The sequence below is a fragment of the Molothrus ater genome, chromosome 2 (assembly GCF_012460135.2).
Source record: "Molothrus ater isolate BHLD 08-10-18 breed brown headed cowbird chromosome 2, BPBGC_Mater_1.1, whole genome shotgun sequence".
Lineage (NCBI taxonomy): Eukaryota > Metazoa > Chordata > Aves > Passeriformes > Icteridae > Molothrus > Molothrus ater.
The window spans coordinates 79,499,002-79,519,047 of record NC_050479.2 but is presented as its reverse complement, the minus strand read 5'-3'; the positions used below and the strand labels follow the sequence as shown (position 1 = coordinate 79,519,047).

Sequence of the window (20,046 nt, the reverse complement as noted above, 5' to 3'; positions counted from 1 at the left end):
CAGACTTAGTACCATGCACATCTGTGATGTAGAGAAAACTTGTACAACTTGAGCCATGAGAATATGCTTCTGCTTTAGCAATAATGAAGCGAGATGATAGTGAAAAGACTGTGCTTGATATGGCAAAGAAGCTCCAAGCATTTGCAGATGCTGTATATAGCCCAACACATGCCAGAATTGCAGCGGTAGAAACACGTCTGCAAAAATTAGAAAACAAGATGGAGGAGGGTCACAAGAAACTGAGAGAAGAGATTAAAGAGAGCTTTCTCCAAATCTCAGCAGTACAGATCAGAAGTTCTAGTATCCAAGGCAGACGTTCCCCAGATGGCGAGAGAAGGTACACCCCACGAGCTGAGCTGTGGTTCTACCTGCGTGATTGTAGAGAAAACATAGAGAGATAGCACAGAAAACCTACTGCTGCTCTGGTACAACGGGTGCATAAACTGAAGACTCAGAGAAGTTCCAAAAGAGAAGCAGCTCCAGTAGCCAGTAACCAAACTGTCACATATGATGATAATAACAATATTTTTGATCCCCTTAAAAGACCCTCCAAAGCATATGCCCAGGGAAAGAAGGATAATCAGGCTTAGAGGAGCCCTGCCTCTAGCCAGGTAGAGGCTAGAGAAACCCGTGTTTTTTAGACTGTGTAGATTCATTGGCCTGGCACATCTGAACCACAATACTACAAAGCTTTAGTTGACACTAGTGCGCAATGTACATTAATCCCATCGAGACATGTAAAGACAGAGTCTATTTCTATTGCTAGTGTGACAGGGGGATCACAAGATTTTACTTTAGTAGAAGCTGAAGTGAGCCTGACTAGAAATGAGTAGAAGAAACACCCTATTGTGACTGGCCCAGAGGCCCCATGCATTTTAAGCATAAACTTCCTCCGAAGTGAGTATTTCAAAGACCCAAAGAGACTCAGATAGGTGTTTAGAATAGCTGCTGTAGAGACACAAGGTGTCAAGCAGTTGAACAGCTTGCCTAGACTGTCAGAAAACCTATCTGCAGTAAGTCTCCTGAAAGTAGAAGAGCAACAAGTACCAATTGCCACCCAACAATGCACTGCCAACAGTATCGAACAAATCGAGATGGAGTGATCCCCATCCACAAAATGATCCGTGAGCTAGAAAGCAATAAATTAGTCAGCAAGACCCACTCACCCTTCAACAGCCCCATTTAGCCTGTGCGTAAATCTGAAAGAAAATTTAGATTGACAGTAGACTATCATGCATTGAATGAAGTGACTCCACCACTGAGCACTGCTGTGCCAGACATGCTAGAACTCCAGTACGAGCTTGAGTCCAAAGCAGCGAAGTAGTATGCCACTATAGACATTGCCAATGCATTTTTCTCCATTCCTCTAGCAGCAGAATGCAAGCCTCAGTTTGCCTTCACCTAAAGAAGCACGCAGTACACCTGGAACCGACTGCCCCAGGGGTGGAAGCACAGCCCCACTATCTGCCATAGACTAATCCAAGCTGCACTAAAGAGTGAAGCTCCAGAACATCTGCAATATATTGATGACATCATTGTGTAAGACAAGACAGCAGCAGAAGTGTTCAAAAAAGAAAAGAAAATAATCCAGATTCTCCTAAAAGCTGGCTTCGCCATCAAGAAGAGCAAAGTCAAGAGACCTGCTCAAGAGATCCAGTTTTTAAGAGTGAAGTGGCAAGACAGACAGCATCAGATCCCCACCGATGTCATCAACAAAATCACAGCAATGTCTCCACCATCCATCAAAAAAGAAACACAAGCTTTCCTAAGCGCCATAAGTTTTTAGAAGATGCACATTCCTGACTACAGTCAGATTGTAAGCCCTCTCTACCTAGTCACCCGTAAAAAGAACACTTTCCACTGAAGCCCTGAGCAGCAACAAGCCTTTGCAAGAGCAGGAGATTGCTCATGCAGTAGCCCTTAGCCCAGTCAAGACAAGACCAGAAGTGAAGAACGTACTCTACTCTGCAGCCGAGAACCATAGCTTGTCCTAGAGCCTTTAGCAGAAAGTGCATGGGGAGACTCAAGGCCGACCACTAAGATTTTAGAGTTGAAGCTACAGAAAGTCTGAAGCCAACTATACTCCAACAGAAAAAGAAATCTTATCTGCCTATGAAAGAGTCCAAGCTGCCTCAGAAGTAATAAGCACTGAAGCACAACTCCTCTTATCACCCCAACTACCAGTACTGAAGTAGATATTCAAAAGTTCCCTCCATGCACCATGCCACCAATACTACATAGAGCAAACAGATTGCTCTTATCACACAGCGCGCCCATATTAGAAAACTGAATCACCCTAAGATTCTAGAAATAATTACAAACTATCCAGAAAGCAAAAACTTTAGTCTCGCTAATGAAAGAGAACAAGAAGTGACACGAGCTAAAGAAGCTCCACCATACAACCGACTGCCAGCAGAAGATACACAATACACTCTTTTTACTGATAGTTCTTGTCGCATTGTAAGAACAAACCAGAAGTAGAAAGCAGCCGTATAGAGCCCCACACAACAAGTCACAGAAGCCACTGAAAGAGAAAGTAGATCAAACCAACTTGCTGAACTCAAAGCTGTTCAACTGGCCCAAGACATTGCTGAGAAAGAGAAGTAGCCAAAGCTCTATCTTTATACTGATTCATAAATAGTAGCCAATGCTCTGTAGAAATAGCTAAAGAAGTAGAAAAAAAGCTAACTAGCAGCATAAAAGAAAACCAATTTGAGCTGCTGATGAGTAGAAAGACGTTGCTACCAAAGTAGAAAAGCTGCCTGTGAAAGTCCTCCATGTAGATGCTCATATTCCCAAGAGTAGAGCTAATGAAAAGCACCAAAACAATGAGCAAGTAGATCAAGCTGCAAAAATAGAAGTGTCAAAGATAGACTTAAATTAGCAACATAAAAAAGAGTTATTCCTAGCTCAATGAGCCCATGATGCCTCAAGCCATCAGAGCAAAAATACCACATATAAATAAGCACGAGACCAAAGAGTGAATTTAACCATGAACAGTATTTCTCAAGTCATCCATAACTGTAAGACATATGCTGCCATCAAACAAGCCAAACGAGTAAAGCCCCTAGAGTATAGTAAGCAGTAGTCCAAGTAAAAGTACGAAGAAGCCTAGCAGATTGACTACATCACACTGCCCCAAACACGCCAGGGCAAGCGCTACGTGCTGACCATAGTGAAAGCCACCACTAGATAGGTAGAAACCTACCCTGTGTCTCATGCTACAGCCCAGAACACCATCCTAAGCCTTGAAAAGCAAGTTCTGTAAAAACATAATGCCCCTAAAAAAATGAAGTCAAACAACAAAACTCATTTCAAAAACAGCCTTATCAACACCTAAGCTAAAAAACATAACATTAAGTAAATATACCATATCCCCTACCATACACCAGCTGCAAACAAAGTAAAAAAATACAACAAACTGTTAAAAACCACATTAAAAGCATTAAGTAAAAAATCTCAAAAACTGAAAGCAACATCTAACAAAAGCCACCTAATTAGTTAACACCCAAAGCTCTACTAACCAAATAAGCCCTGCCCAATCTGAGCCTTTGCATAGAGTAAATAAAACAAAGTCCCAGTAGTGCATATCAAAAGTTTGTTAAAAAAGACAGTTTAAATTAATTCTACCTCAAATACAAACAAACCCATTCGTAAAGTTGTTTTTGCTCAAAAACCAAGTTACACATATTAAATAATGCAAAAAAAAAAGAACACAATATGTACCTCAAAAAAATCTAACTGTTAAATAAAACCTATATATAAATATCACTGTTTGCTAAATGTTGTTACCATTGTCTGTGTATAGTTGTATAATAAATGTATTATGTATGTGTTTATAGAGTTAAAATTTATATTAGTTATAGTAGTAAGCGAATGATATAAAAGTAAAATGCCTTAAATTGACTATATAATGCTTTTATTCCCAATCGTCTCATTCTATTTATGTTAAATAATAAATTTTACACCTTTAAAAGTGTTCCAAAGAATGAAAAAAAGAAGAAAAAAAAAGCAGCGATTTTTTTTCAAACACTGTACTCACTCCTTCACATTCCTACTCCTAAACTATTGTTGTCTGCAAATAAACAAACAGCAAAACAAAACTCTCTTTTGCTTTTAGTTAATTTTAGCCAGCTAAAAAAAAAAGGTTCCCTAAACTTTTGGTTTTTTCCCTTTTCCTTAAACCTCTTAAAACCTGCTCTAAACTAAACACCCAGAAAAGCACCAGCAGCTGCATCTATATCCCACTGGGCCGGGCCTAGCCTGCAACATTTCCAACACCAAAAAAACTAATCAGAGACTGAGTAAACTAAAACACAACCCAGAAAAAAACTTTCTCAGTTTGTCATCTCTTTTAAAGTAGCAAAAAATTTTATTGTTTAATATTGTTTAAGTTTTATTGTTTAATAAACAGTTTTTTCCACCTTTCTCCAAAAAAGTATTTTCTCCCAAACCAATTAAGGGGAGGGGCTGATTAAATCTGCTTTCCTACTAAAGCTTCTTTAAAAAATTCTCTCCCAAGTTTACTCTAAACCTAAACAAATACAGTGATCTTTTAACAATTCATCCAGGATGCTTCAGAAGCAAACTAAAAAAGCTTCACACTTTAACAGTTAATCCCAATGTGCTGGACATACAATCCCATCATGTAACAGGCTTGGCTAAGAGCTGAACCTTGGGCATGATGCCCAGTCTTCACCCAGGTAGATGTCGCAAACACAGATTCTAACTATATTTATGACATGTGTTTTAAATATGTAAAATCAGGGTAAATACTTTCAACTTTTTCAAAATTCCACCCTGACAAATATTTCAAAGCACTGAGGTTATCTGACATTCAAATACCAAAAATACCAAGGCAGTACCCACACAAAATTGCACCTGCATATCTCTTCTAGCATTTTCCAAATCCCATGAGGACTCTTGTCCTATTCCTTCTATTTTCCTGTGTTCCTAATTTCTAACTTAGCCCACCACAGTGATGCTTAGTCCAACTTTCAATCCTATTTCTGCCTAGCTAGCTAGACATCCAGCTCCCACCTGCTTTCAACATCCACCAAACCTGGGCTCCAGCTCTAGGCTGGACTTTCAGCACAAGCTTAGCTCACCGCTCCACTCAGTGCACCAGGTGCTCACCTAGTTTATAAAAGAATGGTTTATGTCAGGATTTATGAAGTATGGCGGGATCTTCCAGCTTGCTACACCATCTACAGTGAAATCCAAGCAAAGATGAAGAGATGCTTGTCTCTCTCAAAAAAACCAGAAAAAAGCTGAAGAAGAACAGGGAAATCTAAAAATGCAGAAGATTCCTGTGATCATTCTCCTGCAATGCTAAGTGTCCAAAAGTGAGCAAGTAAGTAATGAAAAGCCCTAAGCAACCCAGATGGCTCTTGGGTGTGTGTTACATCCCCAGTCAGTTGCCAAATCCTTACTTAAAACAAACCTTATCAGACAAGAAAAAAATGACAATAAAATAGACTCCTGGTCTGCTTCTTCCAAAAACAGTCTCTCATATACTCCAACAATAAAACAATGACATAACTTTTGAGTAATGCAAAAGCCCCAAGAATTAGTAATAAGTGATTTTTCATGTCTTGTCTTAAAAAGCTAATGTGCTACTAGCACCGCAGCTGAAGTTCCTCTTCTCAAAGAGCTACTTTCAAGCAAGCAGATTTCCTTTAATCAGTGTATGACCTCTGAATGGTCCAGACATTACAACATACTCTGTCACTGATATCAAAACCATTTAATTTCTAAAATTCAATTTAAAAGGTTTTGGATTTTTACTTTCTATTAAAGAAACACTTTCTGAATCATTTTAGGAACAATGTTCTGCAGTCAGACAAAGTGCAGCTAAGTGAAAAGTGACGCTATTTAAATTAATTCTGTTTAAAACCAGTGCTTCAATGAAAAATGAAGATGAATGTAAGCATGGGAGCTTACACAATTGTTGGTGAAAAAGTATTACAGCTACTGCATGCATACAAGTTGTAGAAACCACTTGGGAAAAACCTGAAATGCCATTAGGTTAATACAACACATCACACAACAGCTTGGCAAATATCAAACCTTTAAGAGCAAATTTTTAATGTTACTTTTTTGTGCCTTGCAGCAAACAATTTAATATCCTCAAATATGCCAGTAAGACCCATAACACTTCAGCAGCTCCATTTCAGAGATTCATATCACAGGTAAGTTGCAATGGCATACACTAGGTACAATTTTACTATACACATTTTTTTCAAAGACATAAAGGCAGAGCATTCTAATGCTACATCTTTGTATATATAGCTGTATCTTTTGTATATATGTATCTTTACATATATATAGCTAATTTCCTTTCTTTTTCTACTTTCTTGGACACTGTCTCTCAGTTTTCCCTTTTCAGACTACCCAGAAATTACAAAACTTAATGATAAAATTAAGGAAAAAACCTATGGCTGAATATTATGAAGTAATTTAAATTTTTCCCAAGTCAATTAGGGAAGTGTGTCTTTAAGCCTGTTCACCACTGGCTATTCTCATCAGACACATACATGGAACTATCTTTCACCTATAAATCCTTGAAGCCTTTGGCTGTAAGCAACAGTTTGGATATACAAGACTTTTAGCTTTTCAAATCTATAGTGATATCATTACCAGGGCAGATGATAAGGAGCACATAAAGAGCAACAGAGATTGAGAAGAAGTCAAAGGTGTCATGACAGCAAGGTGTGGTTAGGACTGGAGATCTAACTGGTGACCTTTTAGTGTCCTGGAGAGATACTAAGAAGTGTTTTGAACCTTGAAGCTTTTTGATCTAGATGTCTCTCAAGTATTACAAGAGGTATTCATCTGTCCTCAATCTTAAAATCTTAATGCCTTGATCACCTGAAATAGAACACAGGCCATATGATGCTTCAGGAGACATGTACTTCATCATTCAAGAAAAATTTGGGTTTTCTTTTTATTTTGTTAGTTTCACAAAGCAGATGTATTTTCAGAGCTTCAAGTTATTAGATTAATGGTATTTCCCTTTGCTTACTCTAGTAATTAAATTGCACTGGCATTAAACTGTTTTTCTCAACAGACTTGACCTTAAGAAGGTCTCACTGGATGTCAAAGTCTTCTTTTACAACAATCCTTAGGTGTCATCCAGTACATTAGCTACTGTATTCATCAAGGGAATGGAGACAATAAACTTAATATCTTCTCTTTCATCAGTACTTTCCCCTAAACCACAAAGTTTAGCTTTTTTTTTTTTTGCTTATTTATCAGTTTTGATTGCTTTTAAGATATTAACAGCTTATTTCAATACAATTGGTCAAGTCAAGAAGCCAGCTTTGTATTAGAAACAATTTTTTAATAATGTCTTTGAGAAAAGGTCGCTATGTTATTGAGCACTTTGGCTGGGAGCTGTAAAGGCAAAGCTGAACTTCCCCCACAGTTCATTATCTTCAGGAGTATTGATTCCTGGATGAGACCACACTCACCATTCAATGTCAGCTCTGCTGACTCCTACTAGCACATCTCAAGCAGCTGTGAGAAAGCAGGGACACAGCAGGAGGGAAGATTAGGGGACAAGCAAGAAAAACAACAAGAGTAACAGGGAGTGAAGGTAGAGATGCCTGCCTCCAAAAACTACTTTGGAGCATTATTCTAAAATAAGTGGCACTTCATGAACTCCATGACCAGGCATCCATGTTTGCCAATGCTACTTTTTGGCTACAGACCCAGCATATCTTAAGGCTTAATCCTCAGATCAACAAAACAGAAACGATTTCTCCATGACAAGCATGTACTGAAGATCACATAGATAAATGCTGACAAATCTCAGCAATGTGCATCTCACTTAAAAAATTTTATTTGAGAAAGGTTTATTTTCCAGTTGGCAGCTTTAGGGTATTACCAGCAAAATATATTGTTGTCAAATAATCAGTCAAACCTACTAAAACAAATGCGGTTAAAATACAAATACAACATTAGCTTCATTTGTTCATAAAAGTCAAAATGTCAGGTTTCCTAGCCTCCAGAAAACTAAACAACAAAACATATATTTAAATAAGCAGGTCCAAAAAATGTAATAGCAAGTTTTTTAATGGATGTTCTGCACGTACTTACAGGTTGAGCAGACTAATAGTGCTCTCACCACAAGCTCACTGAGTAACTTCCACTTCTGCCTCACTCTGGAGGTGACAACTGGAGTCAGAATCTCTGCAGGGACGTAGAACTGAATCGAGTATGTCACAAAAATCCCAAAGGAGTACAGAATTTTTACAGACTGATACAACCTGTTGAAAACATATACAGTCATGTAAGTTGCAAAATCTTCATAAAAAATTCGTTTGATAACGGCCCTAAGGAGATAAATATATATATATATGATTTTTTTTTTCTCAGTAAACATTAATATATTTTAACTGCCTAAGAAATTGCAGAAGATAAGCCAACTAGAGTAAATCTTCCAAGAAAGGGCAGACATCCTTACCACTGTTACTTGTGGCTGAGTAAACAAATGATAAAGAGCTATCCATGCCTCCAACAGGTTTAAATTTACATATATTTTTAATTCGTGCTGTATTAATTACAAGCATTTCTCATTACTTGCAACGAACTAACAGAAATTGAGTCTTTGTATGATTTTCTTTGTATGGACATTATAAAAATCTTGGGTGAGAGCTTGGTTCATTGCTTCAGTCCTTAAAAAGATGTTCATCTGAAGCAAAGCCAACATCCTTATTGATGACATGGATGAGGTGATTGAGTCCTTCATTAGCAAATTTACAGACAACGCTAAGCTGGGAGCATGTGTTGATCTGTTGGAAGGTAGGAGGGCTCTGCAGACAGACCTGGAATGGGTCTGTCCAATAGGATGAAGTTTAATAAATCCAAGTGCTGAGTCCTGCATTTTGGCCACAATAACCCCCTCCAGCGTTACAGGCTGGGGACAGCGTGGCTGGACAGTGCCCAGGCAGAAAGGGACCTGGAGGCACTGGTGACAGCCAGCTGACCATGAGCCAGCAGAGGGCCCTGGTGGCCAAGAAGGCCAAGGGCATCCTGGCCTGTCTCAGGAACAGTGTGGCCAGCAGGAGCAGGGAGGTCACCCTTCCCCTGTACCCAGCACCTTCAGTGCTGTGTCCAGTTCTGGGCCCTCAGTTTGGGAAGGACCTTGAGACACTCGAGCACATCCAGAGGAGGCAACAAGGCTGGGGAGGGGCTGGGAACACAAACCCTGTGAGGAACAACTGAGGGAGCTGGGGGTGTTTAGCCTGGAGAAAAGGAGGCTCAGGGGTGACCTTATCACTCTCTACAACTCCCTGTGGAGTTGTAGAGAGTTGATAAGGTGGCTGTAGCCAGGTGGGGTTGGTCTCTTTCACCAGGCAGCAACTGACAGAACCAGAGGAAACAGTCTCAAACTGTGTCAAGGGAAATATGGATTGGATATTAGGAAAAAGTGCTTTATAGAAAGGGTGATAAAGTTCTGGAATGGTCGGCCTTGGGAGGTGGTAAAGTCACAATCCCTGGATGTGTTTAAGAAAAGACTGGATGTGGCACTCAGTGCCATGGTTTAGTTGAGGTGTTTGGGCATGAGTTGGACTCAGTGATCTTGAAGGTCTCTTCCAGCCTAGTGATTCTGTGAATGCATAAGTAAGAAAATAAAAAGAAAAAATAGGACCTTGATCTCTGTATCTCTCAAAGCCTGGCAGGGGTCACTTCAACATTCTCTCTTTGAGTATCACAGTCTGTATCTGCATTAGTAAATAAAATCTAGCCAGGACTGCTTTTGGCCCTTTATCCTGTGGCCAAATGGCACGGCGAAACTTTTATCTGTACAACTCAGCTCTTTTCCACCATACTTTCTATAATTCTATTCCTCTATATGAGGAAGAAAAGAAAAATAAGCTTCAACTAAAATTACATTTTGACTAATAGGTTTGAAATTATCTGTATCAAAGGTTTGGCCATCACTGTACACAGGTCAAGTTATCTCCAAAGGCACATTCAAATGGACAGAAATGTTATTGCATCAATTTACAGGCTGACATAATGGTGTAGCTAGTTTAGAAGCTGCTGCTTTTGTGACACACATCTTTTTGACTGCTGAGTAGCTTTTAGAAATTTAGAGGGAAAAACAGTTCTGCAAGACTGTCCTTATTCCAGAAGATATAGATTAGATTTTAGATTAAGATATAGATAGATTTTAGCTGGTTAAATTTTAGCTGACCAGATACCCAGAATTCACCTCTACTCCTCAGGCTTCAGACTACCCCAAGCCTTTACAAAAGTAATTTCTAAAATATATTCAAAAACAGGATTGGTAAGCATCTCCATTACACTATTTTTTCTACAGCTCTATGACAATTATAACTTTCCAATTTAAAAAAAAATTATATTACTAACTTGATTTTACTAGTAATTTAATATTATATTCCAATCAGAAAAAGATGACTCCTTAGGCTACCACTTAATAAAAATCTAAATCATTCATATGTGCTAAACCGCTTTTCAATTCATCATTTTAGATTTCATTATACCCATCTGAAGAGTAGAAACATCGGCAAGCAGTGCAACAAAATTTGCAGAACAACACAGCTGGACCAAACAGAGCAATAATTATGTGAAGCTTTCACTTGAACTAAGCTGCATGTGTAGTCTTGTCAAACTTCAATACACCAATGTTTGTATGTATGGTCATTAACTTTTGGGATCCACAGTAAGGGAACTGTTGCACAAAGACTCACTTATATCTTAACAAAGAAGTGGTGGTGGAAAGAACCTTCGTATTTGGCCTCAAGAAGACAAGAACCCAAACAAGAACAAAGAAGAAATTTTTGACAATGAGGATAGCGAAGCTGTGGATGCCCCATCTCTGGAAGTGCTCATGGCCAGGTTGGATGGAGTTTGGAGCAACCTGGTCTTATAACAGATTTCTCTGCTCATGGCACAGGGATCACAACAGATGATCTTTAAAGGTCCTCTCCAACTGAAACCATTTTATGAAAAAACAAGACCCAAACCAAGGACTCTAATAAATACTAAAGCAGAATTTTCTGTAATTTACATCTGCAAATACTGAAAACTACTCTTTAAGTCAAATTTCAACATATTCTAAGTAATACATTATGCTGAATGACAATTTGTACTCCCAAACACCATCTAAATAGAACAGCATCAAGCCATTTATCCAAAAGCACCAATCTAGCAGGATATTTTAAATACAAGTAGTCCTCTATTTAATTTAAGCTTAAGAACTTAACTAGTCTAGGGCCTGTGTATGCCTTCCAGTCAATTCAGTGAGAACATCAAATAAAACTCAGAAAACAGCAGAATTTTAATTTCATTTTCTTTATCAGGAAAAGCTTATTTTTAAGACAGAGATTGTCCAGCTGGAATTAAACACACAAGCCAAGTCTCACTGCTTAGATACACTCCAGGTCTTTCACCTGTCTTCTTATGAAAAAATTCCTCTGCTCCTTACAATTTCTCTGGTTCAAACTGGCAACTTACTGGCTTTTTATGTGAGGACCAAATAGCAAAATAGTGTCCTGTGGTTCACTGGAAATTTGTTTTGCTAGCCCAGTTAATTGCAACCATTTGTCCCTCAGTACTGTATCAGGTAGAGCCACAGTCCTGCACAGCAACAGCATCATACATCACAATCCCTGAGCGCACCACCAAACTGCTTCTCCTAATTTTGTTTGGTGCTCTGGGGTACTCTCCAGGGTAAGACAAAAACAGATGACTTTGTTAACTGTGGATATGTGCCCTAAGTAGCTTTGAGGTTATTATGCTTATGATGCCAATTTCCAACCCTATAGAGCACCAGTTTCCATCTCTTTTATTATCTGTTTCCTTGCATTAGGCCTGCAAAGCCATCAGCACAAATATCATCATCATCACATCTGCACTGTAGCCAAGAGCTATTTGAAAACTCCTATGTGAACAGCTCTGTTAGACAGCAGGGATGCAGAATAAAGTTCATTCTGTTGCTTGCATGAGCACAATAAAAAACAACAGTGGGTAGCAACCTTAGCTTATTCCACATTCCTCTCACTCCGTGTTTTTTATTAACACCTCTCTTAAGGCACAAATAAACCCAAAGCTACCATTTAAAACAAGCTTTTCACTAATCTTATAAACAACAAGGGCTGCCATGGTTTATTAGAAATAGAAGTGTTTTTCCTTTCAGCTGCATCACACAGAATAGACACAGTAAACATTTGCAGATTTCTGGCTTTTTTTTTTTTAATGTCAGAGAATCACAGAATGGTTTGGTTGAAAGGAACCTCAAAGATCATCCAGTTCCAACTCTCCTGCCATGGGTAGTACCTTTCACTAGCTCAGGTTACTCAGAACCCCATTCAGCTTGGTCTTTAACACTTCCAGGAATGGGGAGTCCACAACCTCTCTGGGCAACCTGTTCCAGTGCCTCACTACTCTCACACTACAGAATTTTTTCTTAATTTGTAATTGAAACCTGCCCTCCTTTAACTTAAGGGCATAGGGAAGGGAAGGGAAGGGAAGGGAAGGGAAGGGAAGGGAAGGGAAGGGAAGGGAAGGGAAGGGAAGGGAAGGGAAGGGAAGGGAAGGGAAGGGAAGGGAAGGGAAGGGAAGGGAAGGGAAGGGAAGGGAAGGGAAGGGAAGGGAAGGGAAGGGAAGGGAAGGGAAGGGAAGGGAAGGGAAGGGAAGGGAAGGGAAGGGAAGGGAAGGGAAGGGAAGGACCAAATCTCAGTTGTTACAACAGCAATATAAGAACAAAGCAAGCAAACAAGCAGTAAGAAAGAGATGAAGGTTCTAGCAATGAAAAATCATTCATCCTTCAAGACACATTTTTATACTCTCATGTATTAAACATTGGAATCAGTCTGGCAATTAAACAAAACTTCTTAAGAATATTAAAAATGCATAGTTCATATTGACCCCAAGGAATGAAAAGGAAGAAAAGAAAGTGAAAAAGTAACACTTAAAGATTGAGAACATTCTTTACATGTGTTCTCTTTTTCAAAAAATAAAAAAGTCAGCATTCATTTCATCTAAGCAGGGGGTTTTTTGCCAGTAATTTGAGATTTCACTACTTTAATAAACTACTACAATAGACATTGAAGTAGATGCAAGTATATAACCTGTAAAACATTACTTGATCAGAATGAAAACATTAAAATACTTTTTAGCTTTAGCACTTATGCCCTACTGATATACCTAATTTTAGGCCTATTAGACAAAAGTATTAAAAAAATAAATTACATTAGAGAATAGTTAGAGTATATCCATGCACAGACAGATAAAAAACTAACTATACAGCAGTTGAAATCATCTTCAGTGCATATTCAGCATGTGACGTGCATCCCTCATAACATTAAAAAAAATTAGCTAAATAAAAAATTGTAGTATCCTCGAGACACTAGCAAACATAAGCTTCATTCTCCTGATAGGAAGTCATCATATACACTATCCATGGACTTGCACTTGAACTACAAACCTATCCATCTTTGATGTCTTCTATTCCATTTGGCCACTTGCTAAACTCAGTGATTACACTAAAAAAAGGGCACCATATTACCAGGATATCCAAGGTAAAAGGCACTAATTTCAAAACTGTGTGACAGCTTCTCGCAAACTGTGTATTCCCTCCCTCAACAGTTCTGGAACTAGCTCCTTCTAGAGATTAAATGATTTATAGTATCATTGATCAGCATTTATAACATCATTGATCACCCTCCCTATGCAAGTCCTATTAATATGGAAGAAATGACTGGCGAGGACCACAGCTCTATTGTGGATACATTAAAAGTCTGAGCACCCTGAGGGCACTGAGGCATGGGACAACCTTTCCAACATTTCTGACTTCTAGGTTACTGCTTTTCAATCACAGATGCACTTACCACTTATCCTGTGGCAGGTTTAAAGTTATGCTGCCTTTGACTTCATCCCCAAAGCGCATATACCCCAGGGTGGCCAGTGAGATGTACAGTGCCATGACTATTGCCATCCCAATGTTCAGTGCCTGGGGGAAACGTGTGCTGTCCTTCATTCTGTTTTCCAATGGCAGCACCTGGAAATACAGGGAGAATCAATCACATCTGATGTTCTCAGAGTAAAACTACTTGTCTCCCCTCTTTCAATGCCAACTTCCAAAATTCAGATTATTTTATAAGTAAGTAAGATTATTCTACAATAATGTTTTACGGCCCAGATGGTCACAATGTCTTCTGTACCCAATAGAAAAACTTGGATATTGAAAAGCACATATTTTGGTTGGGAAAAAGCATCAGTGTGGAATCATAAAGCAATATTTATAGGTTAGAAAAACTGCCAAGAGAAACTTATGGCATGGAGATGAAAATACATAAGCAATGAGAGAGTAACATGACATTTTTTTTGGCAACAAAATTTTTCAGAATCCAAGGAAATTTCTCCAATTCCTGTAACGTATGACTGCACTGTCAGCCTCCATCACAGACAAACCTACTGACACACAAGCTCAGCCTCAGCACACAGCCTCAGCCCTCCCAGCAAAGAATCTGGAGTCCACTGTCACAGACAACTTTTATAAAAAATCCTTTCCTTAGGATTTTTCCTCCTGAGAAGCTGAGTGGCCTCAGGAACAAAATGTAAACAATGGTTATCTGCTGCTGTGGAATGCAACAGGTGGATCTGTGATTGGTCTCACTGAGTTGTTTGTAATTAATGGCCAATCACAGCCCAGCTGGCTCAGGTTCTCTGTCCAAGCCACAAACCCTTGTTATCATTCTTTTCTATTCTTAGCTTAGCTAGCCTTCTGATGAAACCTTTTCTTCTATTCTTTTAGTATAGTTTTAATGTAATATATATCATAAAATAATAAATCAAGCCTTCTGAAACATGGAGTCAACGTTCTCGTCTCTTCCCTCATTCAAGAACCCCTGTGATCGCCGTCACAGTCCATGACTACCAGAATGCAGTCCCATGCTCTTTTTCATCTCTCTAACAGAAGCAGGGCCAGGTACACCAAGCCCTGCTTTTCCTAACCATTGAGCCTCACTTAGTCAAGCCATCTCACTGGGCCTGCCATCACTTCAAAGTGAAGACACAGGCATTTCAACTGTTACTGCATGGAGTTTGCTGGGAATTGCCTTTTACTTTTACTACTCTACAGCATTCAGAAAAATACTCTCATTAAGTTCCAATTTAAGTTTTTAGACACACAGACAAAATTTCCAGGCAAGACAGTAAAACCCAGTGACAAGCTCACATACTGCTCTTCCTACCTTCCATTTCATCAGCAAAACAGATCATTAAAACATCAGCTGATGGTACATGGATACTCCTAGACAAGCACACTTTCCCCACCTCTTTCAGGAGAGCTATAAAGTCATCTCAAATACTGAATATGGGATATAGTCCAAGATTAAGACACATAATACTGTATGTCTACATCTAAGTAAAACATCCAAGCTCTGTTGATGCCTTAGGATTTTAGCTTTTCTATTTTTCATATATCTGTAATCCTGCAATTCTTTAGAGTATATCTCTAAACTCCATATAGGGTGCTAGCTACTGTTTTCCTATTTTGGTCAGACAAAGCAATTCCTCTCTAGGCCTCGGAATCAAGGACATCTTACTGTCTCAGCCCCAAGAGATGTAAACAAAAGTGATTTGGGGGGCAGCAAACTTGGGGTAAAATGACTTCATTACCTGAAGTCGTAATTGGAAGATTAATCCCCCATATGCAAATGGATCATACTTATAAAAGTATGGAAATCCATGACCCATCATCCATTTTTGGATGTAGCCCCTGTGGGGGGCTTCATCTGCCCTAAAACTACCTGAAGGCCCTTTAATAAATATAACCACTTTTTATTTCTTAATTTTTTCTGGTCTTTGTTTTTAGGTAGTCCCAAAAAGGCATCACTAGGATGAAATTAGGTAATGAAGATCTAGGCAATACAGACAGTGGAATAAAGTTCACAGTTCAGCTTATCTTTCAGTAGAGATGCAGGTTATATTTGATGATGGCACAGTTAATTAAAGAAGCTTGTCATCCCTGGTTAGCACTTATGTCATATCTAATACAGAAAAACAGTCCCAGTGCAATAAGGTTGCCCTGTAAAAGCTAGTGTTCATCATACAAAATTGCTTTTCAATTGACTGAATATTTATTATTTAAGCAATATGAGTTATGGAAAAAACAGATTTCATCCACTAATTAACTAACAAATTGATATATCTGAATTTCTGGCATATTATTTTCCATATGGTAATTACTCCTTTCCTCCTAATCACCCACTGAAATTTACTTCCTTACTTGTAGTAGCATAACACCACTGCCAGTCTATAGCACATGGCCCTATTTCTCCTATATTTCAAATCCCAAAAAGTAATTTTACACTTGGGAACCGAGATGTCCCTAAAAAGGTACACATTTAGAGTGATTTTTATTCCTATTCAATTAAATCAGTATTTTTTATTCCTATTCAATTAAAATGCATTATACATGTTAACTTCTCTATATATTTCAGAGCCTCCACTGCTGATGTTGTTCCACCAGAAAAGAACCCGAACTTAGACTGTAACTTGATCTGGTGGGGAATGCAGAATTTAAACAAAGGAGAGTTTCAGAAATTAAATCAATTTTTAAATGAGTGTCGAGCAGCAGGAAGAATGCAAAAAGAGACATGGTCCGTAACGGACTCCAACCAGGATATCTGCCTTTTAAATCTTTTTATATTTTAACAAAGTTCTTTCCACGGGCAGACAAGATTATCATAGAATTGTTTCTCTGAAAATTAGTTCATAAATTAAGTAAAGGACTAGTGCCACACACTATGCTCAGTGTTCTTGATTCCAAAGGAAGCAATGAAATTTTCTTTTTAAATTTATAACTATGCAGACATTTTTTATCTTTAGCATTTAAACCCAAACAGTTTAGCATTTAAACCAGAAGATCAGTGTTTCTTCAAGAAAACAAAAGCATAAAAAAAAATTAAAACCATTAGGGGACAATGCTCTTAAGCATACACACTCTGCTTTCTAACTATCCACAAAACCAAGTTTACTCATAAAATGCAATTATATAATATATATATATATAAAATATATATAATTTCCTGTATACTTATGAGTAAATCAGAATAAAACATATCCATTTAAACTCATGTTCTCATATCATCATCCCCTCTTTAACGTTATGACTTTCATTTTTGGTGAGTGTAAGGAAATGAGACACTAAAAGAAATCCAGGATAATAAGACTGGTGGTGAGAGACACATTAACATATGTAGACCTTGAAATTATATTTAAAAACACTAATTCCTCCCAGCTTATCCTTGAGTTAGTATCAGGACTACATGTGCCTCCAGGCTGAACAGATGAGAATGCTAATGCAGCCTTTTCTGAATCACTCAGTCCAGGTGAAAGTGTCCCTGCCCAGCTCAGAACGAGCCTTCCCAGGTTCAAGTACCCTCTCTGAGCAGCAGCAATCTCAAGACAGTCATCACTGCAGGAGATGCTTCCCTCAGTAAAACTGTTCCCCAAAGAAATCATGCAAAGAACTTGAGCCAGGTTTTAGAGAGTATCCAATATCACCCACTCCAGACAAGCTAAAAACTTCTGTAACTGATGGGATTAGCATGACACTGAGTAACAACCAATTACATGTATTTTACCAAAATCACCCGGCTCTCTAAGCTGTTGAAGCCCATCAGGATCCAAAAGATCATTGGAGCATCCACAAGGAGACAGAGGCTGCCAGGAGATATGATGTGAGCCAGTGCTTGTTCTGACACTGAGTCACTGGTGGCAGCTACTGGATAGATCTTCACTGTAAAATTTCTTTCCAGTCCCTGCACAGCTCCTCTTGCAATGACTTCAGAAAACCTAACATTTCATCTGAATGCAAGAGACAAGGTTCTTCTCACAAATGCGTTTTAGTTCTGGTTTTACTGCTTCCTTCCTGGAACCAGGAAGTGAGATAAGATTCAGTTTCAAATATACATTTTTAATCTTTTTATTTAATGACTCTCTTCTGTGCTTCTGATTTCTATGCTGTGCTTCCTTCAAGCTCTCTCCCCTTCACTTCACACTAGTCCCTGTCATAGCCTTAAACACCTACGAAATCAGATATTTTAGACTAAGCTTATTCTTTTCATAATTTCTCAATTTCCATTCTTTTTTTCCTCCTCACTGAGTAAACTCTCTATCTAATTTTTCTCTGTCAGCTGCTTCACAGAGTTTTTCCTACAATTTTTGAGACATTTGCACACATCACTAGTATTGTACTCCTTGAAACTTAATACTAGATTCTTTTAGTTACAATCAACCTTTGGCTTCTTAAAATTGCAAAACAAGCACAGTACATCTTGCTTTCATCCACCAAATAAATTCAAAACTAGCCATAATTAACTGGCAAAGAATCGTAACTGAATGTTTGAAATAACCTGGCTAATCTGATATCATCCATTATGCAAAGTGCTTTCCCCTTCATTTCAAGCTGCTTGAAGTAGGTATAAATATTCCCAGTAATACCATTGCCTCCTCATCCCTTGCCTTGAATATCCTGCTACACTCACAGTCTTCCTGCAAATAAGCTGCAGGGGATTGCCTGATTTTAATCAGAAATCTCTACTGTACTTTTCATATAACTGCACTAAAAAAAAAACCCCACAAGAGAATTTGACCTGCAGACAATCAGATAAACTTTTATTTAATTTTCATAGCCACTGAAAGCTAACCTTGGAATGGATAGCTTAAGAGCAGATGTGCTTAATGTTTAAATACATAAAGTCACCTTTCTATTTCTCAGGAAATCCCACTAAAATGGCCATCCTTTATCCCCTGCACTTTTAAAGTAAGTATATCAGGTAGACAGCTATATAGAAGTTTTGACTGGCTTAAGCTAGAGACAACTCAAGAATTTTGGAAAATTAAAACCAATATATTTATCAATTTACTCCGGGAAAAAAAAGTCCCTAATCATGCTCTACAGCAGCAAAATAAAGCCCTGTTCAAAGCAAAAAAATCTGATATCAAAGGTACTCAAGATATGTAAACCTAAATTCTACTACCTAACCTCCAAAGACAAATATTAAATCCTCAGCAGACAAATGCAGTGCAAGCCTGGCCCATTCCTTTTTTGTCTGCAAAAGGTACCAATGAATTCATCTGCTCACTGAAAGGTGGATTTACAACCACACAGCCTATGGGGGAGCTGCAGACAAAGTACAGTTACCTCAAGTAAAATATTAGTAACAACATACATCATTATTATATTACCATGTTTGCTTTTCTGTCCTAGTGCATCTCCTCTTGCACTGCACAGAAAAAGGTCATGCAATATTTTGAGCAACAGGCTTCTATTCCATCACTTTTAGGTACACTTTTAAAGCTCACTCTCTTTACTAAGCTACAGAACATCACTATTTAGAACACGTACATTAAACAATCCAATTTTCCTTAACAGATCCCTCATGACTGCAAACAAAAGGGCAGCTACTATTACCCAAGGAAAAATGCAAGCCAAATGGTGACTGTACATCAATTTTTATAGTAAAAGTTTTATATGAAATAAATAAATCCAGAAGACAAGTTCTTACTACAGAACACAGTGCCTTCTGAAACCTGCTGAGCAATGCCAATCACTCCAAAAACCAATCTCCTCAGACTCCAGTAAAGCCCCTTTCAACTTGTTTCACCAGGAAAAAGAATTACTCACCTACACAAAAAAACCAAACCCAATCTACTGCCCTATTCTGATGGCCTTGATTTAACAATGCTTGAAGGAATTGTGTAAATCTTACCTAGCTTGCCGTCCAAACTTTGCATTCTCCAGGGGTTCATTTTTGTATTTTATTATATTAAAGAATTTATTTATCACTTTATTATTACATTTATTTAATCTTTACCTTGCTCTGAAATTTAACAGAAGTTCTGCAAGTTTGTGTATTATCGTGTCCTATGTGACTTTGTGAACCAAATCCAAAAAATTTCTCTCCAATGAAAACTGAAAATGATAAAGCAGCATTTTAGTTCAGCCATCAATATTTTAAAATATTTTTAAATATCTGTCCTGTCAAAATCACTGAAGTGTTA

The 20,046-nt window shown here is 38.2% G+C and overlaps 1 protein-coding gene across 1 annotated transcript in view; it reads right to left on the bottom strand.

The window, feature by feature from the left end:
• The window catches only part of SLC36A4 (solute carrier family 36 member 4), a 94,899-nt gene that overhangs the window by 43,509 nt on the left and 31,344 nt on the right, over window positions 1–20,046 (bottom strand). Inside the window, 2 exon segments of the mRNA XM_036392095.1 lie at window positions 8,101–8,270; window positions 13,863–14,032. Coding sequence (XP_036247988.1) covers window positions 8,101–8,270; window positions 13,863–14,032 — 340 coding nt within the window.